Source organism: Vulpes vulpes, chromosome 15 (genome assembly GCF_048418805.1).
Source record: "Vulpes vulpes isolate BD-2025 chromosome 15, VulVul3, whole genome shotgun sequence".
Taxonomy (NCBI): Eukaryota; Metazoa; Chordata; class Mammalia; order Carnivora; family Canidae; genus Vulpes; species Vulpes vulpes.
Window position 1 is genome coordinate 15,378,454 of NC_132794.1, and position 26,331 is coordinate 15,404,784.

Consider the following 26,331-nt stretch of genomic DNA (forward strand, 5'->3'; position numbering starts at 1 on the left):
GTAGATACAGGTATTTCTTCCAATTTTATGCTATTGGCAGTATCAAATATCTATGCTTACATAATCAACACTTTTAAAAATACATTTGAAGTTTAATTAGGCAGTCTGAAACATTTTTTAAATGTTACCTGCTAGGGTTAAGCACACAACTTAAAATTTTCCAAGTAATAAAACAAATTTTGGGGGTAAGTCAGTTTATTAATGTTACAACCCACCACCCAGACATATTTAAGCACAGAGCACTTAAGGAATTCAAATCCTTTCCAGAAACTGGAAGCAAGAATAAAAACCACTATGACAATACAAAACCATTGTAAATTTTTAGGTATTTTTCCCTTCGATATTTTAACAAACATGATTTCTTCTGGGATGTGTTTAATTTTAAGTGAACATGATTTTACAGTTAGTCTTTACTTCTTTATTATTAATTACAGCCATTTTAAAAGCCAGAGACTTGTTTCTGGAGAGACCACTTTTTGAAACTATTATAATACTCTCTCATAAAATAGGAGGTACGCTTGTGAGTTCAGTACTTTAGTTGTAGGCACAGCTTGCACATGTGTATCACTGATGTGGAACCACTGCCCTTTGGTTGACTGCATTTCAAAATCTGTCGAGAAAATATAAATGGAAAGATTCAAGTTTCATTATTTTTTGGTTTTGCCATAATCTGAATTCTAGAATTTTCCAAGACCTCTTACCTTGTGGAATATCACCATGGAGAACAAGATTAGAAAGATGACTATTTGCAGCTCTTGCCTTGGCATAGGCAGTATAATGCCCTGACCTCATGGTACCACTGTGTTCAACGACTCCGTATAACGAATACAGTACCCTTGTATTTTCTTCAGCAACATTCTTTCAAAGTAAACAGAATTCAAGTTAGTTCTAGTCCCATTTATAGATGCCTGTGGCAAGATCAATTTATGTGGAGGGTTTCTAACCTTTACTTGGAGAATGTAGAAATCATTAAGTCTGATCTCAACTACTATTTTCTCTCTACATTTACCCAGCCTGAGTAGTGAGTGTCACACTTAGGTTATTAGAAAGTGTGTCACCATTCTCTGCTAGAATCAGAAGCCAGAGGCTACCTGCTGCAGCTGCAGTTTCCTGGTCCAGATACTTAAATAACTGAACTTGCCAGTTTCCACAGGAGTCCTGGGTTGTGATAATGGCAAAATACCTCAACGGCTCCATCATTCCAGTTCCTGCCCAGACAGTAAGCCTTCTTAAGGGCAAGAGGACAGTGTTCAAGTTGTGTTGAAACCACCCCTTACATGTGTCCCCTAGACGTGCAGCTTCTCAAATGTTCACTTTCACTGTCTAAACCGTGGAGGCTGCTTATTCTTTTAATTAAGATCCCATATGCTATACAATAGATTGGTAACCGGAAAAAACGTTCTCCGAGCTGGGGGCCACATTCAGACGACTTCCACTTAAGTTCTCTTGTAAAAAATTCTGAATGGGGCAACACTGTCCTTCCACAGTTCTGTCCTCTTCAAATCTGTGCCCCCCCCTCCCCAGTCACTGAAGAACTTCATGTTTTACCCCAAATCCGGTCAGTCGGCTTCCTCAGGCAATTCAGTATTCAATATACTTCCCAGGACGTCTGCCGCCAGCCCATTTTAGCTGCCACACCCAGCACTCTACTGTGATGGGTCCTCACTCGGAACTCTGGCTACAAGTCTTCCTACTTTTCTAGCCTCAGTCCACAATGGTCCCATTCTTCCACTTCTCATCTCACCTGTCTCCTCCCTCCAACCTAACTGGATCCTCCAGTCCTCATTTTCTCTGGCCTCATTTCCTGACCAAGTCTGTGTCTTCACTTCTCATAATGGCAGTGGCATGGCAGTGTGAGCACAGCCCCTCCCCACCCCCTCCAGACCTACCACTGCTCACACGACATTGCACATTAAAGCTGCAGAACTCGGACCACATGTGTCAGTCCTACAATCTCTCACCCACCAGCAGCTGGCAAGCATACTGAGTGATGAGAAAACCCTACTCAATCTACAACAAACCCTTCCCATCCCCAAAGACAGCTGCCACTGCTAAGAAGCAAAATTACACAGCCTGCAGATGGGTAAATTCACTGAGGACTCATTGGGATCCCCCCATCACTCTGATATGGTAACTTCTTTAGTTAGCTCCCTAGTTCCATTGATTTCCTTCACAGCAACAGGCCCACACTTAACCACTGCTTTAGGCTCCCTGGACACCCCAGCCCTTTACTATTCTCTGCAGTTGACCTCACCTCCCACTTCAGGAAAACTGAGATACAATCTACCCAAGTCTAAATTGCCCATTCTTGGGAAGATGAAGTATCTCTCCCTTTTGTTCAGAGACAATACTCCAATTTAGTGTTGCTAAGCTCTTCTGGCCTCCAGGGTCTTACTCAACTCTCTTTTCTGTATCTTCAATTTGTAGATTTTCCTCTTAGCCTACCAACCTTAAGTCTCCCAGACTTTAAAAAAAAAAAAAAAAAAATCATTGATCCACTACTTTTCAACGAAGCCTCTGATATATCTGCATGCTTTATTTCCAATATTCTCGTTCATTTCTCAATTCATTGAAGTCACCAACGCTTCTTTAAAAATTTACCATGACCTCTATACCATCTAATCCACAAATACTTTCAAATTCTTTTTCTATGATACACTGAGGCCACCTAGTCCTTTCCTTGAAACTTGAACACGAGGCAATGTCATTTTAGGCAAACAATGGATTCCTAACAACCTTGTGTTTGAACTAATCCAACAAAAAGTATTTCTGTTTACCAGCAAAAGTGGCCCTGCCCCATGGTGACAATCAGAAATTACAATTCACCCTACCCACCAGCTCTGAAATACCTTTCGCGGAAAATTTTAAATTTTTAAATTGGGAGGGAAGACAGGAGAATTTCTATCATTTCAAATTCTGCACATTAAGTTATTAAGGTTTATACTGAAGCATTTGAAATCAGAATATAATACAATACTATAGCTTCTCTGTCCAAATTCTGCAACATGGAGATACAGTGAGATCACTGGTAATGTCCTCCTCTTCTACATATGCCTCTTACATTCAGATGCTCACCAGGGTTGCCATTAAGCATCTCTTCTCTTTCTCCATGCTTTACACAGGATAGATTATCCTCACAGTTTTAACCACAACCTATGTATTGATTTCCAAATCTTTATCTCCAAACCTAACCCCTCTGCCCTATGCCTCAGACATGTACATCCAAATGTTTTCCAAAGCCCCTTGAGTATTTCAAAAATAAAAGAAACTCAATGTACCCGAAACCAAAGTCATTATCCTTTCTCCACCTCCCAACCTGCTCTTCTTCCTATATTTCCTACCTCAGCTAATGGTACTCCTATCTACCCAGCTGCCTAGTCACTCAAGCCAGGCCTCAGGAATCATGCTCAACACCTCTTTTTGTGCCACCCTTAACCATCCATTTCAAGGCCTCTTCCTCATCTTACAGAGCCAATCCAATCATGAGTCTGGTTAATTTTATCTCCTGAAATATTCTTTCAATCTTGCCCTTTTCTTCCCCTAGGTGAAGCCCTCACCATTGACTAAATTAATTCAACAGCCTCCTGTCTGTTGAGGACAAGAGTAGCTTTCTCTCTAGTCTTTTCCTCCTAAAATCCAGCCTCCATGCTTCAGCAAGTAACCTGTGTAATATACACATCTGGCTATGTCACCCCACTGCTTTAAACCCTTCAGTGACACCCTACTGCATACCTAATAAAGCCCAAGTTCCTCGGCATGATAATCCTCCAAACCTCATTCCCATCTGCCTTCTCTGGTTTCACCTCCCAGTGTTCTCTAGGCTTTGTACTACTGTAAGCTCTACAACTGCTTATACTGCTAGTCCTCATCACATCATTTTATACATCTTTGCTCTAGCTGTTCTGTTCCCTCTGCCTGGAAAACTTTTTTTCCTCTTGATCCATCACACTAACTCTTACTTCTTTAGGTAGTGGTTAAGGTGTGATCTACTTCACAGAGCCTTCTCTGAACCACCAACATACTGGGTTAAGTGCATACCACCCTCCTCTGTCTATACTATATTCAACGATATTAAACTGAAATTAATATACCTGCTGATCTTTAGTTTTGGCTTCCAAGACAATGTCTGCCATAATAATATACATTGAAAAAAATCACTGAACTGAAATCTAATGTTCAAAATGATTCATCATAGATCTTGATATTATAATGGTACAAAGATCAAAGACCCACTGTACTCAGTCATTCTTATCAACTTCTTACTTAAGTGAAGTAAGAGCACATACTGTTGGGAGTATCTGGTAAATAAACTATGATTTCCCTTTGAAAGATTTTCCCAAAAAGACCACTCTCACTTACCTTACACTTAAGGGTACAAAAAGGAGCCAAATCTAAGATTTCCGGAAATTTTATGTGTTTGTTAACTTTACGTAGGTTAAAACCAGCCTAAAAAAGAGAGAAAACAGACTGAGTTGTTTTCCTGGGAAAGCTATACACATTAAGTAAACTGTAGTCCCACGCCAATGCACAAATAAACACCAACAGCCAACCCTAGTTCAATCTTCTCAGGAGACTCTTCTTTCTGACTACTAAATAATTTCTGCTAAGTGCACACCACACACACACACCAACACGTTAAGAAATCTGCTTTCGTGGATGCCTGGGTGGCTTAGCAGTTCAGCATCTTTGGCTCAGGGTGTGACCCCAGAGTCCCAGAATTGAGTCCTGCATCAGGCTCCCTGCATGAGGCTCCCTGCATGGATCCTGTTTTTCCTCCCTCTGCCTGTGTCTCTGCCTTTCTGTGTCCCTCATGAATAAATAAAATATAAAAAAAAAAAAAATCTGCTTCCAGAAATCTGGTTCAGCTGGTCAGGTGTCTGACTCTTGATCTCAGCTCAAGTCTTGATCTCAGGGGTTAGGGGCTCAAGCCCCAACGTTGGGCTCCACACTGGGTATGGAGCCTACTTTAAATAAAAGGGTGGGGGAGCAAGCTGTTCCCATGAGAAAATTCTGTGTTTCTGCTCTAGCCACCCAGAAAAGCCAGATTAGATCAGAGGTTTTGAGTGCTTAAAACTCAGCAACAGCAGAATACTTTTCCATGGAGCACATACTCTCAGCTCAGCCTCCTTCTCTAAAACAAGCTTAGCGCTTGGTTCAGAGATCCACCCAATTAGTCAAACCCATACACCAACCATGGGAGGGAAAACATTCTAAAAGTACTTTGGAAATTTGGAACTGAATTTAAAACTTGTACTGCTTACAGCAAGTCTTCCAGAAAAGATAGGGTCACCAAAATGACAAAAATCCGAGTTATCAATGTCTTTTTATCAAGGGTCAGTAACAATAAGGTACTACACACAAAACAGAAAAATACTACTAATTTAAGATCTTAGGTGTGAAATACAGCTAGTAAACTGGATTTATTATTTTCTAACCTGAAAAAAAGCTTAGAGTAAGATGCTAATTTTACTCAAAAGAACAACATAAGTTTTAGTAAAACTGAAGAAAAATCGTGCCTATATTTCTCCTCCACCTTGACAGGCATCTTCAACTAAGCTTTCATCATGTACAGGTATATATTTCTTACTTCCCTACTTTTTTAAAGATAGAATTAAGAAATAACAGAAAACCAAAGAAACACAGTAATAAGGTGGGACAATAATAAATAAAGCAAGTGTTACATATTTAAAATAAATTTGAGGTAACAAAAGGGTACCTGCTGAAATCTCTTTAAATGAAGAGTAAGAACAGGAGGAGCAAGAGAAATTAGCATCTGCTTTTTGGCATTGGTATAAACATGTTTCCTTTCACCTAAAGAAAGAAATTTTAGTGTGAAAATCATCTTCAACTTCTAAAGCATTCACATTTGCTATAAAATAATTTTAAACATCTAACACAATTATCTCTAAACTTTCTGGAAAGGACCAGATAATAAATATTTTGGGCTCTGTGGACCAAGAGGCAAAATCAAGGACATTTTGTAGGTATCAGTAAAGATTTCCACAAATTCCCACAAATTTTTACTGATGTAATTCAAAATACAGCCATAACTGAGTACAACTACTCATTGAATAGAAGACCGGAATTATTTTTGGAGAGATACCATTTAATTAATTGGGGCTCAAAGTTAGTATTTTCTACCACCAAATCATTTTCAAATGTTCATCAATAAAAAACATTTCAAGACACCATACAAGAACCTGACTGTGGACAACAGTTTGCCTATGTCTGCTCTAAAGCAAATACAAATGCTATAAAATCAACACAAATATTTTATGTTGACGTGCAAATAAAAAGCTAGACCTTAAAAAGTTTCAGTGATTCTAGTAAGAATCCTTAGGAAACCAGAATCCCTCCTTAACCCACTTACCCAAGCTCAAAAAGGGGGGGAGGGGTAGGGAGGAAAGGGAATTATCATTATTTTTCTGTTCTATATTTGACGAGACTAGGAGAGAGCACTGTCCTCCCAGCACCTTGCACTGGGCATGCCACAGGAGTGCACTGATGAGATGCAGTGTAGCTTCCTGCATGCAAGGGAGAGGAGGATCATCACAAATGCTGACCGGAAACTGAGGATACAAAGAAATAGCCATTATCTGTTAAAGACCTGTTGCAATAACAACCCAGTGGGATGATTTACCCACAGAGAAAGGTACTGGAGAGCAAACTGTCCCACTATATCTGCTGTTCGGCCACCACAGGGTATTAGACACTTCAATCTGTTTGTCCAACCTTCTGTTAAAATACTTACACAGGGGAGGAACTTATGTGATGCCATCCGAATCCTGATACAATTAAAATAGCAGTTTTCTACCTACGCCACCCAAAATATGCCCCTGAACACTAATTTCACTTTCAGTGAGAGAATGTAAGTACCTTTTATGTTTGCCTTTGGTCCACTATACTGTCTCCGCGTGCACACTTCACAAAGCAGTTTATTTGCATCTCGAAGTTTCTCATTTCGGGTGAACTGATATAAACAATGTTGGATAGAACACTCATCAGTATGGAAAGCTTCCCTGTTTGCAAGAGTACAGAAAGCAGTTTCTGGATCTTCGTTTACAACTTCATACACCTTGGTCCCCGGAGAATGACTCTCATTCAGAATCTCTATATTTATTTCATCAGGTTGAAGAGCAGCATTCAAGTTAAGGTTTTTGAAACCACTGGAAATGTCCACTTCTCCACTGCTCCCTTCTGTCAGATAGGCACCGTTTAAATTCCTAGTACATTCAGTGGGAGAAGATTCCAAAACCTCCAGATCATTATCCATGCTGACATTGTCCACATCTACTTCCTCTGTGGATTTTTGATTGTCAATTACACTTTCTATCATTTTTTCTTGGCCATTCAAATCTTTCTGGTTAACACAATATTCTTTATGTGTAATTTCCTCTTCTGAGATATGGTTAGATTTAACATCCACTTCTCCCTGAAGTGACATTTCAACCTCACATTCGTTATCTTCAGGATGGTCAATGGTGCAGATATCATTTAAATGAAGAACTTTTCCTTGAATTTTTTGTTGCCTTCGTTGGTTCTGTGCAAAAAGCATACAACATTATAAAAAATGGGGGGGGGGGGGGATAGAAAGAGAAAGAGCATACATATACCACATCAGGTTTTCTTGCTTATCAATCAAACATAAGTTTATAAGGAAGAGTGCACTCCCAAATTCTGAAAATAAAAGTTCCTTTATTATCAGGGATGAAATAAATTATGAAGAAAGTTCTTTAACTGAAAGCAGGAATAAACCATCACCAATTGTCAAAATATTGTCACACAGGGCAAATAAAAATGTGAAGAAATGGTCTGTGTTCTAAGTGAAGTGACCTAGACAGAGCAGGAGCCTAGAAAGACACTGTCAAGCCCAAACAGCCAAGTATTAAACGACGTGGGGAGCGTGACTACACATACAGCAGGAAGGGATGTGTCCATGTGAGTCATGATTATTGGGTCATGGTTTAACTGAAGGAAGAAAAAAGAAACTGAAAACAAGGATGCACAAGTACAGGAATGCTTTGGGCAGGATGGAGGAAAACATCCCAGGAAACAAATGGCCCCCAATTAGGGAGGAAGCAAGGAAGTCTCATGAACAGAGGACAATAAAGGACTTCCCTCCTAAAATCATTTTATTTGCCATTTGCAGCCTACTTCCAAGTAAAGTGGGGAAAAAGGCATTTCATTGACACTCCTGTCACTGGAATGCCTAAAGATGTATGGTAAAACAACAGTCTCCATGAGGCTAATCTGTAATACCAGGAGGCCAAAGGACACACACAGGACACAAACATTTTCCAATGTGCTTCAGCTACAAACAGTTGCAACATGAAAGGAAAACAGAGAAAAGATATAAGCAAATACTGCAAAGAAGAGGGAACACAAATGGCTCAAATATAAAAATATACTTTACTTATATTAAAATAAATGGAAAATAAAACTGCACTGAGAAAATACTTGAAACCATCTTTGAAACCAGCAGAAATCCAGAAGTTTGATAACACACGTCTGTCAAGGATAAAGAGAAACAGCAAGTCTCATTGTTGCTGGTGGGAATATAAATTGATACAGCCTTTGTGGAGGGCAATTAGATAACATTGATCAAAACTACAAACGCCATCCCTCTTCTCAAACTGTGCCCTACTGATGACAAGGGTATAGGATGATTCACTGCGGCACTGGCTGTTTTACAGTTAAAGACTACAAACAACCTAAATCAATAGAGAAACGGTGACATGAACTACGGTACATCTATAAAGCAGAATACTATACAGCTGCTTAAAACAATGGAATCTTTGTGTCCTGAAATGGAAAAATCTCCAAGAATCTGATTCAGTAGAAACAAAACACAGAGTCCAGAACAGTGTGCATAATCTTTTAAAAATGAGGGGGAAAAAACAAGACTACATATTTGTATTTTATCGTATTTTCCAAAATACATAGGAAGAACATAGGAAGAATGTGTTCTTCTTTCCAGAAGAACACATAGGACACTAATGAAAGGGGTTATCTGTTATAAAAAGGATAGGGGTGGCGGAGGACTTTCATACTGCGTCTTTATATATTTTTAAGTTTTTGAAAGTCAATGTATTAAGAACTCAAAAAATTGTTAAAAATGAACTAAAACTCTTTAAAAGTTCTCACAAGTAGGGGTGCCTGCAAGGCTCAGTCAGTTGAGTGTCCGACTCTTGATTTCGGCTCGGGTGGGGATCTCGGGGTTGTGGGGACTGGGTCCTGCATGGGGTCAGTGCTGGGCGGAGTGTGGAGCCTGCTTGGGATTCTCTCTCTCCCTCTCCTTTCCGCCCCTACCCCTACCCCACCCCTACTCTCACTCTCTTAAAAAAAAGTTCTCAAAAGTAATGCAGGGTTAAAAAAAACAAATGCACAAACTTTTCTATCATTCAGACTATCATTCAATAGTTGCAAATATAAAATTAGAAAAAGCATAGTTTTCTTCCTAGTTACCCACCTTGGCTTGCTTTTTGGCTTGCTTCTTTGCTTTTTTCTGTAAGTGCTTACTTGTTCCTGAAGGAATGTCACTCCTTTCTTTCATGTAACTGTCATTATCTTTCTCCTCCTCACTCTCTTTATCTTCATCCTCCATTGTCTTTTTCAAATTTTTTTCATTTATACTCTTCTTACCGCTCTTAAAATATGGGCCAAAAATAAAATTTTACAACTACTGTTTGGTGAAGAGATTTCATGTTACCTAAATATTTTTCTACTCCTATTTCACACTGGATTCACTTTCCACAATGTTTGAAAATATATCCAGGACAAAACTCTTTCATCTCCAAATTATCTAGAAAGCAATCTTCACATACTGAGAAAACAAGCCAACAAACAAAACAGTAAAAAAGGCAACTTCACGTGCCAGCAAAACAGAAAGGAATACCATGCATTTTATCAGATATGTGCTGCATCCCACAATAATTATGCCACTTTCTAAAAGCAGTTTCTGTTTATCGGTCATTTACTTGTCCCACTACAGACATTCCTTTTTATCCTTTTCCTTCTTTCCACGTAAATGAGTTTTAGAGAAAGACAAAATAAATTTGGTAAGACTTTAGTCACTAAGTAACACTGATTAAAGGGACCCCGAATTCATATGAAGTTGAATAATGATTTATCCAATATTCATAACAGGTTCTCTTTTTCCAACCACTACTTGATTGGAACTGAATTAATATGACTTAAAATTGAGATACAGAGCATGTATGAACTGAAGACTGTAAAGGATTTGTTTTTAATCTTAAATAATGAAAAAAAATAGTAACTTTTAATATGAAAAAGACACTTCCCCAATGTTAACCAATCAAGCTAATCATCTATAAAGAATTCTAAACACACCATCTATCCTCTTTTAAAATAAAAAAGCATTTACCCCAATTTTTATTCAAACCTTTAAAATTCTTCTATCTCAAATACATTTAAAAAAATTCCTCCAAGGGCTAATGTACAAACTTGGAAAAAGTGACAAGGCTTCCCTCATAAAATCTAACACAGAGGGGGGAAAAAATCTATAAATAGATTTTTATTTATAAAATATAAGTATAAAAATAAATATTTATACATTTAATATTAAATATTTATATTTAATAATATAAATAATATAAAAATATAAATAAATAAAATAAATTCTTAAGTCTTACCTGATCATCTAAAACCGGTAGAGACAAATCAAGGAAAGATTCATGAACCAAGGAGACCTTAACCAACCAAAAAGAAAATGTAAAAAGGAAGGAAAAGATTCATTTTAGACATTATAGAATAAGATCATGGAGGGGGAGGGGTTGTTACATTTTAAATTACATTCTAAGGAAAATGATAAATTACACAGTGTTGAGAGCTTTGGGTTAGGAGAAATAAATTAAAATGTTAAACTAACTTCTTTCAGGTATAAGAAGTGTTCACAGTCCCAGGAAAGAACTATGCAGATTTGGGCAGTCCAACAAAGAATCCTTATGAACCTACGCATTTGTTTTTGAAAGATACAACTGATGAACTATACTCTATTAATATTAATGAATAAATGGAGTCCATAGTACATCAACTTACAGTTCTGCATTCATCACACATGATTGTACTAGTTAGTTCACCACCGAAGATGCGGTCCACAAAACTTGGTACAGATTTTTTCTTTTCATAATCTAAAAAGGGAAAAGAAAATTTATCAATTACCCTTATATAATTATTTGAATAAGTTAAAACTATTTACTTACCCATCTAACCCTAAAATTTTATTTTTTATTTCCTATCCCACAAGTTTTCTGTTCATAATTACCATTTTATTTTTATGCTATAATCAGCAACATCTACTCTACTTTTGAGCATAACATGATTTAACACAATCATGTCTCATGAAAAAGAAAAAGTTATCATAGATCTAATCAGTAGAAAATAAACTGTGCAAGTCAGTGAGACTTTCTATATATCAATACCCATGCTAGTAAGATGAACAGATGGGGCCAACCTGGATGATAGTCTAGATCACTTCTAGCTCTACCACTCTAATAATATTTAGCAAAGAATTCAAGAGAGAATGTACTTGCTTTTAAACTCTTAAGACTGAACTTCATTCAAAACCAAAAACAAAAATCAGGAAAATGTTTCAGACAAAATCTTCCTTTTAATTTTTCTATGTTCCCAGAAATAATCTTGGTACGTTTAGTATAAGGTGACAATTTTACTACCTGGTCACCCAATTTTCTAATTACATAAAATGTTTAAGAGCCTTATTCAAATGACAAGCGTGTCCATTTATAGAGAAACATACTTAATGACAGCGCCAGCAGGGCAGGATTCTCTCTGTTACTAGTCTGGCCCTAAAGGGCACGAAGGAGGCACACAGGTGCTACATACTGATTCTAAACTATGCTTCACAGGGAGATCTGGCTGGCTCAGTTAATAGAGCATCGGATTCTTGATCTCGGGGCCATGAGTTCAAGCCCCACAAAAAACAAACAAAAAAAACCTGTGCTTTACAATACAGTAGCCACTACTTACTTGTAATGATTTAAATTAAAATTAAATAAAGATAAAAATTTAGTACCTCAGTCATCTCCGTCACATTTCAAGGGCTAAATGGCCACGTGTGGCTAGTGGCTACTGTATCAGACAGCATAAATATGCAAGAGTTCTACTATCACAGAAGGTTCTATTGGACTAACCTGTCCTAAAATCTTTAAATGCCACACAACAGTAATAATGAAGTTGGCTCCATGATTAGCAAACCAGCTACTGAAAACTCACATAGACAACTATAACTGACATATCACTGCTAATTAGAAATACAGTTGACCTTTGAACAACACAGGTTTGAACTGTGTGGGTCCACCTATACGTGATTCCTTTCAATAATTACGGCACAGTACTGAAAATGTATTTTCACTTCCTCATGATTTTCTAAATAACATTTTCTTTCCTCTAACTTAACTTTATTGTGAGAATACTGTACATAATACATATCACAAACAAAATTAATGTTACTTTACTGTTTAGATTATCAGTAAGGCTCCCAGTCAAAAGTGAGGTATTAGTAGTTAAGTTTTGGGAGAGTGGAAAAGTTATAAAAGTAAATTTCTGAGTGTGCGAGAATGATGCAGGAAGAGACTGGTGCCCCTAACTTATGCATTGTTCAAGGGCCAACTGTGTAAGCTTTTGTAAAATAAAATCATGATGTCATTTTAGCTCTATCTTTATAAACTTCACTATAACACTGCATAAAAATACACCAAAAGTTAAATTTTTCTAAAATATTCACCTATGGAGTACTGAATAACTTTTTAAAATCAATGATGATAAAGAAAAATTATGTTAATAACTGTGAATTTGAAATAACATGTGCCAGCAATCTTGTCCTAAGATACAGAAGAATTCAACTATAGTGTGTTAGTTCAAAAAGTCAGACATTACCTTTAACTTTATTTTTTAGTTCTTCATCCAATTTTTCAGTAGAATTACCAAATGCTTTAAGAATTCCTTTACTCACTCTCTAAAAGTAATAAAATGGATATATATACACTATTAAATTTTTAAAGTTTTAGTTATTTTCCTTAGAAAATATGTAACCAAGTCAAAAAGGTGATCAAGAATTAGCTCCCCAAACTTACTGAATAAAAATTATTTCTAAAAATCACATTTCCAAAATTAATTCAAGGAGCTAAAAAGAATTACAAAACAATCACTAATCCCTGAACATGGGCACTGTCTTACTTCAAGATTTTAAATCTATTCAAACTTCTCAGCACATGCACACCTCCTCAAAAAGACCACTGAAACATCATGTCCTAGAATCAGACCGTTTAAATGAGAGCTAAAGGGGACTCCAGTGCTCAAAGCCAAACACCATCATTACTGGGTGACCCTGAACCAGGTCCTCAACTTATTTCCACCCTAGCTTCACAGTCTGGAACAAGAAAATGATTAACAGCATCCACTTCAGAGAAAGACTGTGAGGACCGAGTAAGGTAATTCACATGAGATTCTGAGAACAGTGCTTCACATAAAATAAGAACAAAATAAATATTATCACTAGTAGTACTATTATTAATTATACTCAACATCAAATACCTTACTTTATATCTGGCCATTTACAAACATAACTATGTTCCCTGACTCTTAGAAATGAACATACTTCCCAGACTCAAGCAACTGTGTTAAATCACACTCCAGAGTAAGAGCCAAGAATGCACTGCAACTGAGAACTGTTTTAGGAGAAACATTTTCCAATACTCCAGAACTCTCCTGGCATAGGCCAGTACAATAGAAGAGAACTCCTAAAGAACAATAATACTCTAACCAGCAAGGAAAACAGAGCATTATGAAAAGGAGAACCATTTCTAATCCTCTTTATTCATTCTACTGACTAAAATATACCAGTTGAAAACACTGGTATAGAAAAAATGTTTAAATCCAATGGCCTCAATAACTAGTTTTCATTGTTTTAATAACCCTTAAGATGTCAAATGGCAGACAAGTTAATGAAGGTGGGATAATAAATTATACTGGTCAAACTCTGCTAACTTGTTGTTCTTCCGCTCTCATTCCGTCCAATAAATAGCGAAGCAGCTCCTGGCTGTCCTGCTGCTGATAGCCTTTAAACCGTACTGCTCTATAGGAAAAAAGAAGAAAAGAGAGAAAGGAAAACAATGAGTCTACTAAAATATGAAACTATTTTTTTAAGATCTTAGGATCATATCCCAAATCTCAGAGTGGTTCTAGTTTCTCAAAATTTCCATTCAGTTCAACAAGACCCTTGGCAGATTTAATTTGCACATGACATTTTCATGTTTTTTAATCCAGATGCAATAAACCATGCTGTAATACATGTACTGAGTTGACTCTAATGCTATTGAGTTTTTCATATTATTTCTCAGCATCTTACTGATGCACTGAAAACATAATCAAAGCAGATACTCACTTTTTACAGACCTGAGAAAAGAGTTCTTTAGGTGTCACGATTCCCTTTTTGGTCTCTTGCATCTCATTAAGAAACTGGCTCATGGCTAAAGTAAGAGGGCCTGGAGGCTCAAGGTTTATTTCTAAGGGTTCCTGAATATGGGAATAAAAATTACTTTCTTCAGTCAAATTTTAGAATCATTCATGTTACCAAAATGTAGCCAGTCAAATTGTTAGTGTCAATGTTCTGGATAGAACTGTCCCATTTAAAACCTCAAAATGCACATCAAAAGACGTAGAAAGCTTCTGGTCATTGACTATTTATGAAGAATTCAGTTCTACTGTTTTCATTTTAGAACATCAGGAGCGGACCAACTAAGAACTAAAAAAGCCAGAGCAAAATGTGAGTAATAAACATGGATAGGATAAAATTCACTTTGCTACACATCATTTATGTCACTGGTATAGAAAAAAATGTTTAAATCCAATGGCCTTAAAATAATGGGAGAAACTTACTGAATAAAAATTATTAAAATTTTTATTTTAATATTAAAATATTAATATTTTAATTAATTTAGTACCTCAGTCATCTCCGTCACATTTCAAGGGCTAAATGGCCACGTGTGGCTGTATCAGACACAGCCGTTAAAAATAATAATGCCTGCCTGAGGCTCCACACCTATCAACAGCTTTCCCAGGAAGGACACCTAACACTACAGCACAGCAGAACATGGCATACACATAGCAAATAAATCTAAAGGCTTAATCTATTAGCCTGAAAATTTTATCTCAGTAGTCTAAAACAAAAGCAAACAAATAAGAATGGTGAAAAATGACAATTTTTAAAAATAATTTAGGATGTGGATATTCAGAAAGGAAAATTACTGCTTGTAAAAGAAAAAAAGTACATACAGTGAGTGCCAAATCAGGTGGCTCAATTTTTACAATTGTTCCAGACATTTTTACTTCTTTTAGCAGTTCTCTCAGCACCGGTGTTTGTGACAAATTCTGGAATACAGCATGGAAAATAAAAGGAAAATTATTTAAAAGCGAAACAACTCTATTTCGTCACTCAAATATTTAAATAATTCAAGTATTTCTTAATGATTATTTCTTAATCAATACTGCAGTTTTCATTGTATCCACCTTAGGAAACAAGACTGTAACTCCCCACTTTATTTGGCTCCTAAGTACTTCGGTTCAAAGCTTCCTCAAAACAGCACTGCCTACTATGCAACATTAAGTAGCTACCTTACCACCACCAGCACTTGTAACTAGGTATTTGTTTCTATACTAGGTTACCGTGTGCTTCCCCCACCCCAGGGCAAGTTGCTTGAAGGCAGGTGCTATGTTGGTTTTTAACTCCAATAGACCCCAGTGCTCAGCACAGTGATTTACTGTCATGCAAAGTCAACACTTCCCTAAGTATTCTTCAAAAACCCCAAAATGAATTACTTGGGGGAAAAAACTTAATACTAAAAGTAACAAGTAGGCAAAAACATCCTATAATGTGAGGGAAAAGAATTTTTGAAGAGGGAAACAAAATTAAGATTGGCACCTGCATAACTGCATTGAAGAAACATGTATTTCCCAAATTACTGAGTCCTTTCACAGTTATTTGGGAAGCAGAATTCATGGAAGTAATTTCTTTAGTCATGTTTTCCTTTTTTTCTCGCTCTTGTTCATTTTTGCTCTCCTTTTCTAATTTTTTATTTTCAAGTTCAACATTACCATCTTTTGCTGCTTTAAAAAAGGGAAGAAAACAAAGACTTAGCAAAATGTGTAATACAACTATAACAAATGCAAAGTTATAGTTGGGGCAGAGTATTAGGATTTGTTAATTTTTATCTAACATCATTATCCCCAGCTGTTTCATTTTAAATGTTTTCTAACAGATATAAGTAAATTATCATCACAAGAGAAAAACCAATAAAAACACTCAAAAGTGATGGAAGCATTAGTTTGACAAATGAAACCAAATAGTGTGTGTTTGGTATAAACCTTTTTTATTGCATAAAAGTTTTTTGTTTGTTTGTTTTACAAATGAGCACATCCTACTTTATGAAATTAGAGTATAAAGTAATCAAGAATGTGGATCTGAAATAAATTTTTAAATGAATGGGTGAAAAATGAATCCTGAAGTTAAAAACAAACAATTCCAGCTGTGCAGATACTTCTGTGACCGTAAAAATCAAAAGCTTAAAGCAGATGATGTATGCCAATCCAATTAACTTAATTATGCATGAAAAAAAGCTGAGAAATAGCTAGCCTTCACTTTTACATCATCCAAACACAAATGTAACAAAACAAATTCAGTACAAGGCAGGACCATCTCAAACCCCCTACAGAAAGGGCATCCCTGGTCATTACTACTCCAGACTCACCATCACATTTGACTAGACTGTTTCTAAGATTCCCTTCTATATCATATTATTACAGTCTATAGTTCCATTGTTTTTATATTCCTAACCAAAAATAGTTTCATAGTTTGAAATCAACTATAATTAATGTTATTCAGGTGTATATAATGCTGAGCAGTAAGTAAATTTATCGAAATAGATACATAAATGAACATTACAGAATACATAAAGAAACAAATGATTTTACCTGATTTTGGAGTTGTAATGCCAGCTTGTTTTCTAACATAATCAACCACCTGACCCAATCTGTTTGAACTACAATACTGGACCTCATCATCACATAGGTAACACCTGTTTCCCAAAAGACCACAGAGAAGAAAAGTGACAAACTGACAACCAAAAGAGGAGATGAATTATAATTCCTGGAACCCAAAGTGAATAACCACCAAAGTATTCTGTTAAAGAAACTGAATATAAAAATCTGCGTTTTCTTGAAGAAGACAGACTATCCATGTTAACTCTGGTTTACTATTATAGTAAAGTTAGTCAGAACTGTGGTTACATATAAATAAATACATATAAAAACCCCAAATACTTTACTGAAATGGCTATTTACAATCTGAAAGTCGAAGTCTTTCCTACACGTATTTCAAAGTACAGGCCTATATCATCAAAATTAAGACGTTTTACAATAGACAGGTGATGTTCACTGAATGCTGCTCTGTAAATGTTTTTTAAAGATGTGAAAATTTGTTTTGATGATGTTGTAAGAAATATATGTACCAGCCTGACATTTTCATGCAAATTCACTGCAAAAATCTTACTATATTCTCAGTTCATCTGAAATTGGTTCTCAGTGTCCCAATTTTTAAATAACCCACCACATGCCATTTAAAATAACCCACCACATGCCATTTATAATGCACCGCATGCCATTTATATCAGAAGAAAAACAGAAGGGTGAAGATTCATCTGTCTTCTAGATGCTACACTTTCTATGTGCATACAATAATACTAAGTTAAAAGGTTCTCAAATTCTCTAGCCTTCTGAAAGTGATATATTTAAACAAATCCTACAAAAATGTAAGCCTTCTTCCTCCTTAAACCTCTCCATTCTCCAATATTTCAAATATTTACCAGTCAACTGACAGGCATAAGAGTTATTAAACTTACCATACACTCCAGTTGTCCAAACTGAGAACCAGACAATGAGGTTCAGATCTTGGTGTCATATAGTGCTTCAAGGCATGCTGCTCCTGAGAATCTCTGCCACAGCCCTAGAGAATAATAATCATAAACCTCGAAGCTATGAAAGTTCACCAAAAGAGAATTCATAATCGATAATGCACAAGCAAGGGACCTGAGAAATTCTGTCATTCTTACAATTTTGGACATAACATGGTGGACTCTAAAGAGGGTCCCGATTTTATGAAAACCTAAACATGAATAGGCAACTGAGAGTATCTAGCAAGAAGGTATTCAGGAACCATGCACTCAAAGTACTCTTCCCCTCCAACTTGTCCTTTCCAGTCCCAACTAAATCATGCTAATGTAGCCATTCACTAGGTCTAGCACAAACCACTTAACAGCTTCTGAAGTATTTTTCTGACTTCAACTTCTTTCTTCACATACATATCTTTTTGAGTTTAATGGTATCTAAAACAAATTTCCATTCACACACTCAATTTAAAAATTATGAATTGCTTTTAAACTTTTTTTTTTTTTAATTTTTATTTATTTATGATAGTCACAGAGAGAGAGAGAGAGGCAGAGACACAGGCAGAGGGAGAAGCAGGCTCCATGCACCGGGAGCCCGATGTGGGATTCGATCCCGGGTCTCCAGGATCGCGCCCTGGGCCAAAGGCAGGTGCCAAACCGCTGCGCCACCCAGGGATCCCCTGCTTTTAAACTTCTAACTAACAAACCTGATACCATCTGACCTCACCCTATCTTTCCAGGGTTAACTCTCATATTGTCCTATTATCAAATCCCACCCAGTCTTCAGGATCTAGCTCAAAGGCCACTACCTCTCACAAGCCTATGGTCATCCCCCCGAGATGAAGAAACGCTGTATTCTTACTGTAAGCTAACTCCTACAAAATATGGTATAAATTCCTAATGGCATTCCTATTTTCTACTTCATATTAAAGTTGTTACTGTTTATAGCCTTCCTCCCCTGGACTATAAATCCTGAAGACACAAAAACAAAATTAATCTTTCTATTACCAAAAAATTTACCAAGTGGAAGGAGGTCAGTAAGCATTAATGGAAAAAATAAATGGGAGATTTTCACTTACAAGATGTTTAGGCTTATTCATAAAAGAACATGACCAGATTCTCTGCCTTTTGCTGGTTAAATCTCTGCTATAAAATATACCCTCACTATGTATCTATCTGAATCAGGCCATCAACTCCCTTGGATTGCACTACGGAAGCGGTCCTGTTTCTGTGATAGCTAAAACTATATGTCAAAGGGGAAATGTCTACAGCTTCTAACCTTTACCTGTGATATCAACACTACTGATCTAATTTATCCCATTCAACATTTCACTCTAAAATAAATACTAATTTTGAAAAAAAAAATTTAACATCATTTGAGATCATTTGAAACATGAGAATGAGATGACCTGTCTTAAGATAGCAGTTGAGAATCGCTTGCTTAGCAGTGCAAAGGTAACAATAGTGAAACTGTCTTACCCTTAGGAACTAGATAGATAGCAAAATAAAATTTGTAATAGGAAATGTATTCTGGAAAATCTAAAGAAACAAAACGTATTCATTCTCACCATATATAGTTAAGAACGACAGTGAAAATCTAAATATGTTCTTTGGAATGCCTGGGTGGGGATCAAGTCCCACATCGGGCTCCTTGGAGGGAGCCTGCTTCTCCTTCTGCCTGTGTCTTTGCCCCCCCTCCTCTCTCTCTTTCTCATAAATAAATAAAATCTTAAAAAAAAATAGATATGTTATTTGCTATTATTCAATTTTTTTAAGCCAACTGAGCCACCCAGGGGCCCCAACACTCAAATACGTTTAAATTGTCTGACCACAGTGAGATAGCACCATTTCCATCAGAATGGTTAAAATAAAACACTGTGACAATACTAAATGCTAGCAAGAATGCAGAGAAAGTTGATCACTCATATACTGCAAGGAGGAATATAAAACATCATGGACACTCTGGAAAACAATTTGGTGGTTTCTTAAAAACTAAACATTCATCTAATGTATGACCTAGTAATTGGACTCTTGGACATTTTTTCCAGAAAAACGAAATCATAAAAACATGAACACAAATGTTCATAGCAGCTTTATTTGTAATCACCAAATGTGGAATGGGAGCAGCCCAGATGTCCTTTAACAGAAGAATAAACAAACTGTGGTACACCTATAGCATGAAATACTACTCAGCAATAAAAAGAACTACTGATAAACACAATTTAGATGACTCTTCAGGTGATTATGCTAAGTGAAAAAAGCCAATCCAAAAATGCTGTATACTGTATGATTCCATTTATATATAATTTTTTGAAGTGATAAAATTTTAGAAATAGGGAATAGATTAGTGGTTGCCAGCGATTTGGCAGGGGAGATGGCAGTAGGAGTGTGGGTATGATTTATGCATTATTTCTTATACTGCATGTGAATCTACAATTATCTCAATAAAAAATTTCAATTTAGAAGAAAAAAATTCTCTGCCTCACCTTGAAGCTTCATGACAGGAATGCCTTAGCAGCCCAGTTGTCTGACATACGAATTTAACTTGTCAGCAATAGCAGGGAAAAAGGCCTGACCTCATGACCATGGCAATCCCTGTGAGCTGTTCTGCCACCTAGACACCCTCCATCCCCCAACACCAAGGTACTCATTCCCCCTGCTGCCACGAATGAGGCCTACTGACAGCTCACAGCTCAGTCTCTCCATCCCCAGGAATTATCCTCAGTGGAACAGAGCTGCCTTGCCCACGGTTAGTCCCCCTTCCTAGGGGCATCCCACACCAAGTGTTTAGTCTATCCACAAGTACAAAGGCCTGGCCCCTTGCCTTAGTTCAGGACATCTCTGAAGGCCAGAATTCACTGTGGGATCAGCTGAGGCCCCTTAGCACTGCCTCTTACTTCAACTTCTCCCTCTGCTCAGTCTTGCCACCCTAACTCTCTTCCTGGGGATAGTACCTGAGAACACCCCACAGTAAACCACCTATATACACACCTCGGTCCCCAAAACTGTGCCCCAGGGAATAGGGCCTAAGCCAGCGGGTAGCCTACTCATCCAAATTGTGGTTTTACATAGTACCTTCTAAAATTAACACAAAGAGTTTTACAAAATCCCATATGGATCAAAACCTAAGCATACCTGATGGCCACATTTAAGACATAGCCAAACTGAAGGGTTTTCTTCCGTTTCTTCTTCAGATTTATCTTTTACTTTATTGTCCGTCTTACAATCTTGGCAAATATTCCATTCCACATTCAATAAAGCCCTTTTCAAATTACCTTGTTCCAGTCCTTTTCTAATGTGTCTGCACATAGGTTCTATTAAAACAAATAATAAAGAAGCGTGTAAGGTTAAAAATGGCTTTCTGCAGTTAAACTCAAAACATATCCCTCATTTGAACTTCAAAAATCAATTTACTCCATACACAAATTGTTAGATAATCTGAAAGCTTAAATTTGTTTGACATTTGAATTTTATGATTATGTGAGAAAGAGATTATATACAAATTTGAAATTTTGGTTTTCTGAAGTCCTATGTATAACCATCACCATTCCAAATTCACTTCAATTTATTTAACTGTTTCCCTTAAATTAAGGCCTTTATCATATTAATTTAATTATTCTCTTTAGCTTAAAAAGCTAAAAGTTCATGAAGAAGGTCCTTCATTCAGTCAGCAATACAACTACTGTAGGCCTAGCACTGTGGTGGGGGTCAGGGAACATTAAAAAGACCAAGTCACAGCTCCTCTCTTTGAGTAGTATTCTGGCAGAAGCAGATAAATAAACATGTAAGAATCTCCAAAACGTTAAAACAAAGAACCTCCAAAATGTGCTATAGCAATACAAGAAGGATTAAAATCAATGAAGATTACCTAGGGTAGGTAACATCTGTACAGTTGTATTAACAGTAATAAAATTTTCTAGTATTTAAAAAAAAAAATTTCTAGTATTAAGTACTATACGAGCCTGACACTGTGCTAAATATTTTTGCATATGTGACCTCATTTAATTCTCACATCTCCCTAAAAGAAAGACTATCCCCAATGACAAATGAGAAAACTAACATTTAGTGCCCAAGATTACAGAACTACTAAGTGGCTATGCCAGAATTTGGACTCAGGTCGTCCTGACCTCAAAGCTCACACTTTAAACTATGAATTCAGGGACTAAAGAACAACTGAAAAGGTCATATCCCACAAACAAAGGTATGGGGATATAAAATGTCACAGTGCATACTGTCTCTTCAGAATGGCAGTCACACATATGTAAAAACAAGCAGCTGGACCTGAGACCAAAAATCCCATTGAAACCAAATCAGTAAAGGGCTTTGCAAGTCACTCTAAAATGCTTCAGTTGTTTCAGGGACCCAAGAGGTTCAGAAACCAGTCAAGTGGCACATTTAGCTTATGTACAATGAACTTGCACCCAAGAAGATAAACGCAAATGAGATCATATAAAAAAAACTACTAATTCCCAGCAGATGGTCAAAGAAACACAAACGAAGTACTCTTCTTTTTCAACTAGACAATCAACAGATATTTACAAATATTAGCCCCTGTTGATAACATTAAGGGAAATAGGTACTTTATTTCACTGCTAGGGGGGCTGTAGATTAGTAAAAAATATTTGAAGGGCATTTGGCTATGGAACCAAAAGAGCTTTGAAAATATTTATGCCATTTAATTCATCAATTCTACTTCTAAAATCTGTACTAAAAAGATAACTGGATGTGCAAAGAGATTTAGCTACAAAAATGTTTACTATCATTCCAATCATATCACTGAAAAGTTACAGATTATCTAAATTTATAACCATGGGGAAGTACCTAAGTAAATTGTGAAATGTGCACTCATGGTCCTTTAAATCAATGGAGTATCATGCCATTAAAAACGTTGTCAAGATTATTAAATGACATGTAGATATAAACATTAAGTTAAAATGCAAATTGCAGAACAATAATGTACATTTTGATCCCATTTGTAATATTAAAATATATGTCCATTTAGGGATATAAACAAAGCTTTAAAGATTCAATTGGTGAAATATACCTAAAGATTCAGAAGAATCATCAATTGGAACAGTTTTTCCCTTTGTCCGTTTCTTTCCCATGTTGGCACTTTATGGATTACTTACTGACACAAAATAACAATCTAGAAAACAAGATAAAGTTAGCTTGACAAAAAAAAAAAAAAAAAAAAGTATGTTTTATACTTCTCTAGGAAATAGTAACTAAGCCACATATTTTACATGTCTATCACACTTTATAATTTACAGACTATTCACATTTTTCATCCAGTTTTCAGTAAGAACTCCGAAGTAGATAGGACAGTATTACCCCTCGCTTTTCATAACTTAGAAAACTGATTCTCAGTAGTTTTGCAATGAATGTAAAAGTTAGGAAAGAACGTTCTCTTCTTACACAGATCTTAAAAAGTCTCAGCACATTATACTATTAGGAATTCAACTTCTCACTACATAAATGTGGAGTGGTGGTGGCATTTTAAAACAGGATAATTCCCTTCCCTCTAAGCTATCTTGCTTAGCTCTGCAGTCTATGCAAATTAAATTGATAATTTCTCCAAGAAAAATTTCAAAAAATTCTGAAGATAATCTACTAAATGGGGTTAGAAAATTTACAAATTTCAAAGCTAAATATAAAAAGTGATCCACTGTTCCACATTTTCCATACCAGTATTCCCTGTGGGTTATTAGCTAGCTGAGAATTTATTACAAGTGCATTCTCAACTGTTTACACTATTATATTACTGCCAAAATCTTTTTGGAAGACTATGACAAACCTAGCTGCACAACAAATCTTCTCCTCCTTAGTCAACAATTCAAAATTAGAAAACATGAAAACTGTTGAAAGTATATAGATCTACCTAACTTTAAGTAATGATTTGGAAAACTTGTACTTCACATCAAAAGCTCAGTGTCAACATCACCTAAATGACTGTAATAGTTACTTTACCTGGGATGCTTATTAAAATTCTGATTACCTAAGTGGAAAGTAGGACCTGGGAGACAGGTTTTGAAAACCCTTCCCAATTAATTCTGATACTCAGCTGTCATCCTGTCCTGGCTAAGGTTTTAGAATTATCCCTCTTTTAGCTCTTAATTGGTTAGTGTAAGTGAAGTTAATTCAAAAAGATTTATATGAAAAAGGAGTACCACATCAAGCAACTGTTAAACTTTCCAAGGATCATCTAAAATGTAACAAAGCTCCAAGTTAACAAAATAAATGAGTTAACTAACAACAAACAAAATAACACAAAGGATATGGGTATATATAAAACTAGGGTATATTTTAAGTAAGTTCTGTCACCCTAAAATAACATGTTACGTAATTTATCTTCTCTAGAATTACAGATTTTAAGGGAAAAAAAAAATAGTACCCAAGTTCTTGCGTCCAGTCCAACTACCTCTAATCTGTGCTGCATTCCAGTACTAGATATTCCTTCTAATAATGCCATTCTCATCATATACATGCTCCTGAGCTATGCACTCACGGTCCTTTACAAAGTGTCCTCAATGCTCTGGTAATCCTGATTCTCATTACTTCTCAGCGAAGAACCACTAAAGTTCCATTCTAATTATACACTGCTTTTGATCTTCAAAGCCATTTCATAAGCATTATCTTACTTGATTTTCACAATAACCCTTTAAATGGAGAATTTTGCTAAAGGAAAAAAAAAAAACTCAAAAACAAAAGTGATGGAAGATCACAGGGAGGCAGAGATGGAATTAAAACCCAGCTCTTTCGGTTCCAAGACCACCACTCTTTGCATCCTCATCAAGCCAGTCTCTCCAAAAACACCATTAAGCCTGTGATCTCTAGCTGGGAAGGTTGCCTCCATCTATCCAAATCTTACCAATTCTCCAAAATGTCCATTTCAATGAAGCCTTAGGCAACCGTCCTATTTTAAATAAACCTCTCAACTGAACTTCCCCAACCTTTATAAACGTGCACTATTCACTTTGTTCCCTAATCCGATGGGCTACATCTTAAATTTTTGATCTGGACACCTGTTATTTCTCTATCTGGAATCTAAAGTTTCAGGAGAAAGAGGCGGTTTCAGGCATCACTTCTGAATTGCCAAAAAGCATCTATCTAACATAGCGTCGGTACATACAGAAATACTTCTCGAGAAGTACTCCTTGCATTGAAACAGAAAGAAAGAGCATAATAGTACCTGAGACATTTAAAAAAAAAAAAAAAAAAAACGATTATAAGGTACAAAGGTAGGTATACCCTAAGAATGAAGCAAACAGGTTCCGGTGAAAAACAAAAAGGTAACGAGCGAATTCGTCCCCACTAGCAAATCTGGTCTGAGGACTGCAGTAGCCCAGCGTCCAAAGAAAAACTTGAAAGACTAATTGTAACTACTCCAGGGAGAGGACGGTAGGGGCCCGCTTCAAAGCTGCGGAAAGCGCTGCAATGCATCGTTCGCGGCTACAAAGGGCATCAAAGGAGTCGAGAAAAGAGACTGGCAAGCACCGCCAGCTATAAAACATCATCAATAAATCTGTTAAGTTTTTTCAGGTGAGTCGACGGACGAGAGTCAGCTTCTCGGCCAAGCGACTCTTTGCAGGACTCCACACAAAATATGAATCGAAGCTGGTCTTGCCGGCTCGCGTAACTAATCCGTTCCCGTCCCTTCCCAGCCTTCTCAGGCCAGCTCGAAACCCATTCAAAAAAGAAAAAAAAACAAAAAACAAAAAACAAAACACGGAAGAGCGTTCGGAAAAGTTTTGTCAGCAGGTCCGAAGTGCGGCTTTCAAGTCTGGCGTAGCCGTGACCTACCCCGGTTCCCTGAACCGGAGAGATGACAGACCCGGCTTCGCCTACTAACCCCCACATGGAACCCAACCCCAACGTGTCGGGGCGCTCCGGGCCGCGCGCAGCCTGCCACACCTCCCCTTCCCGTCCAACTGCTCCGCACCCACGGGGGAACCTGGGGGTCCGGGGTCGAACGGGGCGCCAGCACCGACAACTCATTGGCCAGCTCCTGGAACAGACAGGACATGAAGCCAATGAGAACGCGGTACCGGGCCGAGGCCGGGTAACGTGCTTTGGGAAGAGGAGCCTTCGGGAGGAGAACGAGGTTAAAGGCAGGAGAGATTCGGGTTCTCGAAACGCAGGAAATCGTGCTAGCGCTGACTGCGAGGCAGTGGGAACAGAACTCACCCACGGCGACAGCGCCCATAGCTGCACCCCCTAATGGGCCTGCGGGCTGGGCAGCCAGCTCCGTCTTCCTCCCGATGACGGAGAGAGAGCGACGGAGCAGAAGCCAGATTGACCCCCAGAAAGCAACAACTTCCGGTACGCGGCATTATGGGAGGTGGCTAAGCCCCGC

The 26,331-nt window shown here is 37.2% G+C and overlaps 1 protein-coding gene across 6 annotated transcripts; it reads right to left on the reverse strand.

Moving 5' to 3' along the window:
- Positions 1-177: 177 nt before the first annotated feature.
- USP16 (ubiquitin specific peptidase 16) lies at positions 178-26,295 on the reverse strand. Of its 6 annotated transcripts, none has more exons than XM_072740884.1 (18): positions 26,163-26,289; positions 23,023-23,124; positions 21,114-21,292; positions 17,934-18,037; positions 17,008-17,111; positions 15,959-16,140; positions 15,313-15,408; positions 14,423-14,553; positions 14,026-14,113; positions 12,916-12,994; positions 11,059-11,150; positions 10,653-10,709; positions 9,470-9,646; positions 6,877-7,540; positions 5,717-5,811; positions 4,360-4,446; positions 702-858; positions 178-610 (listed from the first exon to the last, which is right to left on the reverse strand). In XM_072740884.1, the coding sequence occupies exons 2-18, from the start codon at positions 23,081-23,083 to the stop codon at positions 486-488; spliced, it is 2,478 nt and encodes an 825-aa protein (XP_072596985.1). In that variant the 5' UTR covers positions 23,084-23,124; positions 26,163-26,289; the 3' UTR covers positions 178-485. The 6 variants fall into 6 exon arrangements, with proteins under 6 accessions (XP_072596985.1, XP_072596983.1, XP_072596986.1 ...); XM_072740882.1 differs by having other exon boundaries at positions 15,959-16,143; XM_072740885.1 differs by lacking the exon at positions 26,163-26,289 and adding an exon at positions 25,227-25,954.
- Positions 26,296-26,331: the final 36 nt, after the last annotated feature.

What these genes read in the sequence shown, in the direction of transcription:
- USP16 (XM_072740882.1), bottom strand. Translation starts at nt 23,083, where the DNA reads ATGGGAAAGAAACGGACAAAGGGAAAAACTGTTCCAATTGATGATTCT. An exon ending in ACTAAAAAATAAAGTTAAAG is followed by an intron (nt 11,151 to 12,915) that starts GTAATGTCTGAC and finishes TTCCCTTTTTAG; the next exon opens with ATTATGAAAAGAAAAAATCT. An exon ending in TACCGGTTTTAGATGATCAG is followed by an intron (nt 9,647 to 10,652) that starts GTAAGACTTAAG and finishes CCATATTTTAAG; the next exon opens with AGCGGTAAGAAGAGTATAAA.